Raw genomic sequence first — 10599 nt, 5'->3', positions numbered from 1 at the left:
GCGGAAGCTGCGGCGTGTGTGCGAGCGGCAAGAAGGATCGGAGCGGTTTGAAGCGCCGGAGGGGGAAGGGCGGTTGCAGCCAATGGCGGGCGGTTCCGCGGAGAGCGCGACGCGCCAATGGGAAAGAGCCGCGGCGGCGCGCGACCCTCCTTCTGGCCAATGAAAAAAGCATTAATCTCTTTTAAAAATAGAGCAGAGTGCAACCACGCAGCTCCGCGACACGCACCGAATCGCTAACTGCCATAGAGGCTACCGTAATGAGCTTAACAGTAGCACATACTTAACATGCAGTTCACTCTATAGACATCTCTCCCCACTGCCGATCACCTTGCCACCGCCCACAGACTCACCTCGCCGACTGCATCTCTTCTTGGGAGCATGTCGCCACTTCATTGTTAAACAACTGTCTGTCGTTGGCGGTTCAGAGCTGGAGCCCGATCCTGCGGCACGGTGTCATGTGCGTGTAGTGAGTGTCGTGCTAGAGTTGAGCCAAGCCACAAATCCTAGCACCAGACTTGTCCCAAAGACGCGGCTCGATCGCGTCCCCCAGCTTCAACTACGGCGTCCCCAGCGGCGATGACGCAGAATAGCGACGCGTCCAGCGACCGCTCCGAAGTGTCCGTCACACCACCGCCGCCGGTGTTCAAGATGCTGGAGTTCGCCAGTCACCAGAACCTGGGACTCTTCAACCTCGAGCACCGAAACATGTTGGCGGCGCCTCTGGCCGCGCTGCACTCCATGGCGGAGATGAAGCAGCACCAGAACCACCTCAGTCCCTCGGACCACATGCACGTGCAGGACAAGAGTGACACCGATGTGCTTTTGGAAAGGACCGGCCTGCACGTGGACCGCTCTGGGCTCAGTTCCAGGAGTCCCTGGGGGCGACCAGCAACAGTAACAGCTCGCAGGGCGCCAACCCCCACGGCATCGACCACATACTATCCAGACCTTCGCAAATAACGACGGGGCTGTTGCATTTCGCGCATAATTTGGGGTTTACTCAGAACTCTTTAGGGATGGCTGCCAACAGTGCTCAGAACGCTTCCAATACCGGGTTAAGAGGATTCAATATCGCCGCCGCTGCCTTCTTTCATCACCACGCTGCTAATTCGGTTAATAAGCCTCCTGTGGAACTGGGAAGGACGACAGGGGGCTGTACTGGCCGGGCATACAGAGTCTCAACCCCATCGTCTGGGAGGGACCGTCTCAGCAGTAGTAAGTATCTCTGCATTTTTTTCCTTATATCATAGTGTCTGCGGTCTCAATTGCGTATAAATTCATTGCCTAACAGCGGTCTAAATAAACAGGCGGCCAAAACGGCAAACGAGGTTGCGTATTAGGGTTAGAAAGTTTGTCTAATGCCAACAAAATTATTATCAGAAACTGGCAAATAGGATAAGCAGACAACATCGCTGTTTGTATGATGTGGAGGAGCAAACATTTGCGATCAACAATTGGTCTAGCCGGTGCGGACATTACTATTTACGATAGGAATTACAGTTGAATAGGTAAACTTGCCGTGAACGTGCAATCATCAACATGCTAGTCTCTGTCTCTTAACACGATACGCACTATTAACAAGCTATTAAGTTTATTTTATTCTTTTTAGTGTATTTAAATAAAAACTTGTTTTTAAAAAAGTTTTTTATAAAATTTTTCAGAACAATTTTGAAGAACTTACATGTCAAAATTTCAAAGTCAACCGATTTTCATAAAAATTGATATATAGGATGGCCATGGGCTAAAATGAAAGAAAAAAAAATTGAGCTGTCAAATTTGACAGTTGTCAAAAAAATTTCAAAGTTGTCCGATTTTGATAAAAATCGATGATGGACGTGGGCTAAAATGAAAGAAAAAAATTTTGAGCTGCCAAATGTGACAGCTGTCAAATAATTTCAAATTTGTCCGATTTTGATAAAAATCGATATATTGGATGCCCCCTACCCCATAGTCGGTTTTCATTTTATTTGTCTCACAACTGAACTGTCAAATTTGACAGCTGTCGTTTTTTTTAAGTTCTCCTTTTTTAATGAAAATCGATATACATATTATTAGGATACCCATAGAAAGTTATTTAAGAAAAAAATTGAGTTTAAGTGTGTGGCACTGAGAAACTAGCATAACTAAAAAGTAGAAAATAAATTTTATAAAAAAACCTTTTTTAAAAACAAGCTTTTATTTAAATGCACTAAAAAGAATAAAATAAACTCTTTTTCTTTAAAACTTTTATTATGAACTTAGAACGTCATTACACAATTTTAATATTAGATATATAAAAGCTTGTCGCGAGATTTCTCTACATCGATAAACAAGTAAATTACCTAAAACCTGTGTCTACCCTGTCTCATTTTCAAAGTTTGTGTTATGATAGACCACTAGACCAGGAATTACAAGATAAAGTTGTCGTACCAGATTTTTATGAGTGCAACTGTACATTCAAATCTCGCGACAAGTTTTATACAGGGTGTCCCAGAAATAAGTGCAGATATTTTAACTGGTAGTATAGTTCAACCTCAGAAACACGCCTATGAGGTTTTTTTTTTGCGAAAAAAAAATGTTGAAAATTTTATATTTTTCTTGACATTTTCCGGAAAATGTTGAAAAACTTTTGAGTGCCACTGTTCACTCCCCGGGAAATTCGTTTAGCGGGCATAGAGAGTGTCGGAGAGAATGCAACGTTGCCATCTCCTACCATACCCACATTCTGCATGTTTATCTATAAATTCAATTATTTTAAGTTGCTACAGAAAAAAATACGAAAATTAATTTTATTCATATTAGTGTAGATTGCTCTACTAATTCTAGTGAAACGCGCAATATTTTAAATACTTTTTACAGTGGAGTAAACTGAAAAAAATAAATCTTAACAATTATAGCTTCTTTTTTCGCCATATTAGAAAATATTTTCAATCGTTTCAATAAACAAGTATAACCTTTAATGCTTAGTTAGAGCTTACCCTTTTAATGAAAGTTTTTTATCCAGCACACATATACGTAAACACATACACACCAAATATCTATTAAACTGAACATCACAAACCTATCACATGCCTATCACTTTTAAAATATTATTTAAAATTTTTCACATGATAATAATCAAACACTAAACTCATAAATACAATAAAAAATGTTAAAAAAACTTGCTTTAATAACTACTCATATCCGGAGGCTGATGGTAGACAGTCCGGGGTTTTCTTCGACATTTCTTCAAAACCGACGCAACCCCGACAACGATTTCGAAAACACTGAAGGAATTACAAATTACAAATTTTTATTTAGAAATTTTTTACCTTAGCGTCCTCTACTGGACTGATGTATTACTATTATGGGTCAACGTTTTGGTGGTTGTATAAAGATAGATAAATCAATTTTCTAAATGTTTAATGTATGGAGTAGGGATATCCCAAAAATAAAATAAAAGTACAAGAAAGGGTATACCCAAGAAAGAATTAAGGTAAAATCAAAGAGTATTCTACGTTATCTAAAATATAAAAATATGGGAAGCCCCGACAAAAATCTGACACCTGATATCAAAGTGATAAACAAACATCGGCGCATGCGGCAGCGAGCACTTACACTTAATTTTTCAGTTCATTGCTAGATGGCCTTTTACTAGGGATGCACTGCAAACAAATATTCCAGCAAAACTAAAGTGTTTTTTCTTATTCTAACAAATAAATAAACCTGTAAAACTGTATAAATAAAATCGGTCTTCGATTTAAAAAAAAAGATCGATTATACCAAAAAATCGTTTGATAAAAATCACGTCGATTTGATAATAATCGATTCGAATCGTACATCCCTAGTATGGTGTGTAGTTTAAGGTTATGTTTAAGGTTAATCGTGGGTTATTAAACTCGCACAAAAACAAAACAGAAAACAACAAAAAACAATGCAAACAATGCCAAATAAACCTGTAAAAAAGTACTTTTATTATTCAAAATGAAATATCATATAATTCAGTTGGTATACGAATATTTTTTGATTTATTTATAATGTTTGGTGTCAAAAATATGTGAGAAATGAGGTAAACAGTTTAAATGTCTTAATAAATTCGTTTTTAATTTATTAACCTTTCAGGTATCTACCTAATGGTAGGAAGAAATTAATTATGTAATGGTAGGAAAAATAATTTCACTTTAATTATGTATTAGAAAATCAGTAATCTTAAATTAGGATGCATCAATGGAGAAGAAGGCAATTGTAATCACAATACAATAACAGATCTACAAATACCAAGCAATACATTAAATCAAAAATCTCAGTAACACTGTTGTAATAATGTACTCCCTGTGGTCTTATTAAGTATAAAGTTTTGTTTTACATGAAAATAATTATCCCATTTAATTATTCATTAAATTTTAGTGTCAGCTTATTGATAGCTCGATTACCAGTCAAATAGTTTCGATGTTTTCTATACTATGAAGAAAATTTGATCTGATTAGATTAATTCAGATGTAAATTTATGTTATACGGTAAGATATTTTTAAACAAACCAAGAAAGTTCTCTTCAGACAAGTTCTGGTCTGAAATTGCAAATATTAATGAAAAAGTTATACATGTAGTTTTCTATTCATAAATGATATTATTGATTTTATTCTAGGTGAATGTATCGAGTCATATTATATTCTGCAGAATATATTGAGAAAAATGGTAAACTAACTAAAAGTGCTAACAAAATTTCTTAGGAAGTTATCGATATACCTAATTATTAGAAGCTGTAACAAATGTTCAAAGAGTCAGAGTATACTTTATTAGAAGTGTGTTAGATAGAATTATACACTTTAAAGAAAATATCTTTTATTATGCAGGTAATGCATATTGTGTAATGCATATAATATGTGAAATCTATTATTACATACAAAGATTGAAAATTATTTAAACAGCTACCTGTATGTTGTCTCACAATCTCATTTAGTGAATGGGTTATTAAAAATTGAACATATTTACACACAGAATATTGTGGATATGGATATCTGGAAAGCATGTTATAACCATTTTTATTTTTAGGATTTATGAAATGATTACATAAATATACTAACAACAAATTGCAATGCATCTGTATATTAGAGACAAAGATGAAAGAGAGTAACAAGAATATATGTATTCAAAAGAAAAATATCAAGACCATTTGTAGTAATTAAAATTAAAGAATAAAATACATAAAATGTACCATATGATCGAAAAAAAAACGGCGTCCAGTTGGCTGGGAAATGACGATCAATGACATTTCCTATATAAATTTACATATAAAATGACAGCGACCTTCATTTCATAGCCATCGTTGACGCCGTTTTTTCTCGATCATACGGTAGTTTATGTGTGAACAAATTCTCATTTCATATAAAAATTGGAGCTCTATCTAGAGTATATTTGAATATAAATGTTTTTATGTATTGGAAGGGGGACTGTAGTTTTCAAATATAATAAAGAAAATAGACTAAAAAAACATGTGTGTAAGTTCTTTTTTAAACTATTCTGTAAGTTACGTAAATGTGTTTCAAATAGGTTGCTTTTCACAATAAAGTCAATACACAGTAATTATGCTTTACTTTTTCAAAACACACTCTTGTTTTTTATTATCAGAGAGTTATTAATATTAGAAAATTTAGTTACATGAATATAATAGGAGCAAATATTATGTTTCAAGTTTCAAGTAATTAGAATATGATATGAGTCATAATAGCTTAAATATGATTGCTCATAAAATACCTAGTATATACACATTTAGATATATCTCTTTAAATATAAATTAGTATTGCCACCATGCGATTAATGGGAAATACAATATGGTCGTGAAAAAAAAAACGGCGTCAGCGATGGCTATGAAATAAAGATCGCTGTCAATCTATGTGTAAAATTTTATGGAGAATTTCACCGACCGTTATTTTCAAGCCATTCTGGACGCCGTTTTTTCCGACCATACGGTATTTCTAGGTATGGAATTATGTCTCTAATATGTAGTTAGGTAATTTTTTCCATTTGCCTATTGTTAATTATAACGTCGTCAAACTATAAAATTTGCTATATTTTTTAGTTAATTTTTTTTAGTAATATCAAAACATGTTTTGAATAGTTTAATTAGTAATAAAGCTACTAACATATTCAGTTATTCTTTTTTCTATAAAGCTTTTTTGATAAAAAAATGAGTATACCTGCTAAGACGTTAAATTGCCTGAGAAATTACGATCGATGCCATTTACCATCCACTTTTACACAATAGAATGCCATCGATCGTAATTTCAAAAGCAGAAAACTTGCCGCCGTTTTTTCCAATGAAATGGGCGGTGGGGAGAAAATTACAGATTCCTGTATTATATTAACGACTAACGACATTATTAATCGAGTGTACACAAAGCATGTACACTATTAGAAATCGATCTAATTTCTAATAGTATCGAGCTTTTAAAATTCGAGAAAGTGATCGGAGATTGTGTTTAAAGTGTTGTGAAATGTTCGTTAGTGCATATTTTTGTGTCGGTAATCGGTATCGGTATAGGCAAATCGCGATGAAGTATACAAATCCGGAGAAGGTGGATATGCTAAGACCATAGGTACTTAGCAGGGGAAAGCGCTGTAGAAGCTCGGAGACTTATTCCGAAGAGTATCCAAATAGATAAATCCCTAATGCTCGAACCTTTGTAAGTATGGTTCAGCATTTGAGGGATTTCGGAAAAGCAACGAAGAATTGCTGCAAAACGTTAAAAATTCCATGCTCAGAAGAAGGAGAGCATGTAGTGGAAATGGAGGTCGTCGTGTTGAACAATTATTGTAATAGCATGCAGTCAAGAAGCGAAGGGTATACCGGGTGGTGCATCATCGTTGGAAATATAGGATATTCCATGCAAATTTTGAACTGTCGAGATATTGGATCCCCTTGTGCAAATTTGTAATGTATCTTTAAAAACCATTTACGATTTAGCTCTAAAATTAATAGGGGAGCCAATATTTCCACAGTTGAAAATTTGCATAGTGTTGTTAAGAATTGTAGTGAAGTGATGTTATTAAGTGTAGTGTTATGTGCAGTTTTAAGAGTGGTAAAATGGAAAAAAAGAAAGCTCTGCAGTTGTATCTCTCTGCTATAGGGATATCTTTTTTTATTGTTTGGTAAGTTTTTTTTCTTTTAGTTTATTTTGTGTAATGTGAAAAGTAGGGCTACTGGCGATCACCCACTTAAAAAAAGTAACGCACCTCTGCAGAACCTCTTGGATGGTGTGGGATTTTGCAAGTACTTTTTAAGTCTTTCTAGTCGATGTGGCAACAGCGGGCGGCGAACAAGCTGAGATCCGCGAGATCTCTCCCCCGCGCCGGGGGATCCGCGAGATTCCCCGGCGGCTCTCAAAATGTCGCAATTTTTTTTTTAAACTTTCAAAGTTAAATAACTCGGTTATTTTCAATCTATTTTAAAAATGGTAAAGAGAAAATATGTTTCTTTTGGCCAGATCTACCACCCCTTAAAATATCTGCACTCATTTTGGGACACCCTGTATATATATATATATATATATATATATATATATATATATATATATATATATATATATATATATATATATATATATATATATATATATATATATATACTGCATTTGAAGACTGTGACCCGTTTGCTCGGAGAGAATCTCTGCGTAGATCTCCAACGAGAGTCAGAACCTTTTCTCAACCGTGTAGTGAACCTTACCTTGAAGTACAACGTAACAAAAGAAAGAGAGCTGATGGTGTACCTGACGAAAACATTAGCAAGGAAAAAGTGTGTGAAATATATGGAAACGCACTTGGTAATATATTTAAGTCGATAACGAAGCTTGAACGCATAATTAAGGATATGTACAAGCCCAAGCAAGAGATAAAAGATATAGCGACTAGGTTAACTTTACAAGCCGAAGTACTGAAAAGTAAGGGACTGATGGAATGGATTAAACAAAGTAATGAGGGACGAAACCTAACTGGTGACGTTTTACGACTAGAAGAAGAAAATGCAAAATTAAGAGAAGTGGTTAAAAGCCAGGAAAGAAACTAAAAAATCTTAATTTTTCCAACAGATTTGAAAAAAAGCTAAAAGGAGGAAAACTTTAATGGAAGGAGAATCTTATGAGGGTTTCAAAAGAATAACAGAGGAGGACTGGAACGATGAATCATTTTCTAACATTCGCGTTATACAAGGACATATCTGGGAAGCTCCTGCAGAGTTTGATATTATCATTCCGTGCAATGAAAATATGGAGCCATCAAATAAAGAAATTAAGAAAGCTATGATAAGGATAGGTGGTATGGACAGCCTTAGACAAAAAAAGAAAAGGGTTGGAGAAGTAGCCTTGATGGTGTGTAACCAAGGATTTCCGGATGCAGAAGGTGCTATAATATTTAGAACCAAAAACATATTTTACCCTATTACGAAAGAGAAAACTGATGTAGATGAAATAGAAGAGTTAAGGATATTTGAAAGCGTCATTGAATTAAAAAGGCTAGTTTTGAAACACAACACAAAAAAGATGGCTATTCCGGACATAAAAACCCCTGAAAACTCCTCTTTTGTTAAGATGGTCGAATATCTTTTTGATGAGACTAATATTGAAATTATCTTATATAAGCCATATAGTGGCTCTGAGCTTGTATTAAATAAAAACCAAAGAGAAGACCCAAGTGAAGGCCAAAAAAGCCTCTCAAAAACCCCAAGTAAACAAAAAAATGAAGCTATAATAGTAAATATTAAGGAGCATTCATATGCCGATACCTTGAGACTAGTGAAAGGGGCAATAAACCCTAATGATCTGGGATAGATCTTAATATTTATAATTAAAGAGAAAAAAGTCATACATATAAAAGGGCTTGATGAAGTTAGTACGGTTGAAGAAGTTAGAAAGGCACTCACAGAAACCCTATCGCTAAAACCTGAATTTTTTGAAGTCAAATCTCTGAGACCTGCTTATGGAAACAAACAAAATGTTACAGTTGTACTAAACGAAGAAAATCCCCAAAGTTTAACTATGTTAAAGACTATAAAGATAGGGTGGATGAATTGTAAAATCCAAGAGAGACAACAGTGCACGAAATGCTACAATTGTTGGGAACCAGGCCATACGAAAAAAGAGTGCACAAATGAGAGCAGAGAACATTTGTGTTTAAAATGTGGCAGTGAGGGTCACAAGGCTACTGATTGCAAGAAATCACCTTTCTGTATCTTCTGTAATAAAGAAGGCCATCAGTCTGGAAGCATAAAATGTGCAGTGAATAGTGGTTTCAAGACAACCAAAAAAAAATGTCTAAATATAAAATAAGAATCCTTCAAATAAATACAAACAGAAGTCGATGCGCTCATGACATGGCCATAGCTACAGCTTCTGAAGTAAATGCTTCAATTCTAGTAATCAGTGAACCAAATAAAACTGCTGTAAAAGGGAGACAAGACTGGGTATGTGACGATAATCTCGACGTAGCCTTAAAAGTTTTTGATAAGAACCTAACCATAAAGAACCAAGGCATTGGGGCAGGGTTCTCCTATGTTACAACCAAAGACGCCACTATATACAGTTGCAACACATCAGGTAACAAGGAACTTGTACACTTCGAGACAATGTTAGAGGCTATTGAAGAATTAATAAAAAGTCACAAAGGCAGAACTATCATAACTGGGGATTTCAACGCCAAGTCCGCTCAGTGGGGGATGAATTATACAGATATACGCGGACATACAATAGTAGACTGGATGGCAGCTAACAATCTCGTAATTGCAAATGAGGGCATTACACCAACTTTCCAATGTAATAACTACACATCAATTCTGGACCTAACTATAGTCAGTGAAAATGTTAATATACAAAAGTGGACAGTTATGGATAGAGAGTCCCTCAGCGATCATAAGTATATTACGTTTGAATGTGTTAACAATGTACAAGCAAAAAGTATTAAAACTTATAACAGGGGCTGGCGTGTTGATAAACTAAATAAAGAAAAGCTAAAAGATGAATTAGGGAAAATTGACCAGAAGTCTGAAAGCACCAGCGTCAAATGTTTCAATGAACTACTTACCAGAATCTGTGATAGAACAATGGCAAAGTAGAAAAAGAGGAAAAGAGGGCAACCGGTATATTGGTGGAATGAGGAGATTGCGAATCTTAGAAGTCAGTGTTTAAGGAAGAGAAGATCATATACAAGACAAGCGCACAAAAGTCTACCATTATTAAGCGAACTCTGGGAAGAATATAAAAAATCCAAAAAATATCTTAGAAATGCGATTAAAAGATCAAAACAAAAAAGCTGGAAAAATCTATGCAAAGATCTTGACAGAGATATTTTTGGGAATGGTTACAAAATAGCAATGAGATGGATAAATGGCTTTCAACCAAGACCAAATTTGGATATGGATTGTATGGAAGAAGTAGTAGCTTACCTGTTCCCTATACACCCAAAAGTCCGTGATAACTTCTGTGATAACAACGTCTGTGATATAAATCAAACCGTAAACTGTAATAATAGTAATAATAATAAAACGATATGTGATAGAATACTAAGCTTTAATAAGGACGAACTACTGGCGGCTTGTAATAAACTTAAAAATGGCAAAACTCCAGGACCAAGCAATATACCAGCTGAGATACT

At 35.3% G+C, this 10599-nt stretch overlaps 1 protein-coding gene and 1 pseudogene across 1 annotated transcript; both read left to right on the top strand.

The window, feature by feature from the left end:
* The first annotated feature begins 576 nt into the window (after positions 1–576).
* LOC115874131 lies at positions 577–1216 on the top strand (annotated as a pseudogene).
* An 8106-nt stretch (positions 1217–9322) lies between these two features.
* On the top strand, positions 9323–10060 carry LOC115874129. The gene has a single exon (XM_030889224.1). It carries the CDS (start codon positions 9323–9325, stop codon positions 10058–10060), a length of 738 nt encoding a protein of 245 aa, XP_030745084.1.
* The last annotated feature ends 539 nt before the right edge of the window (positions 10061–10599 follow it).

This window comes from Sitophilus oryzae, unplaced genomic scaffold, assembly GCF_002938485.1.
Source record: "Sitophilus oryzae breed Bouriz unplaced genomic scaffold, Soryzae_2.0 scaffold_1229_pilon_pilon, whole genome shotgun sequence".
Classification (NCBI taxonomy): domain Eukaryota; kingdom Metazoa; phylum Arthropoda; class Insecta; order Coleoptera; family Curculionidae; genus Sitophilus; species Sitophilus oryzae.
Note: the sequence above shows the minus strand (reverse complement) of the source record. Positions and strands in the feature narration are given on the sequence as shown.

What these genes read in the sequence shown, in the direction of transcription:
- LOC115874129 (XM_030889224.1), top strand. Translation starts at nt 9,323, where the DNA reads ATGGCCATAGCTACAGCTTCTGAAGTAAATGCTTCAATTCTAGTAATC.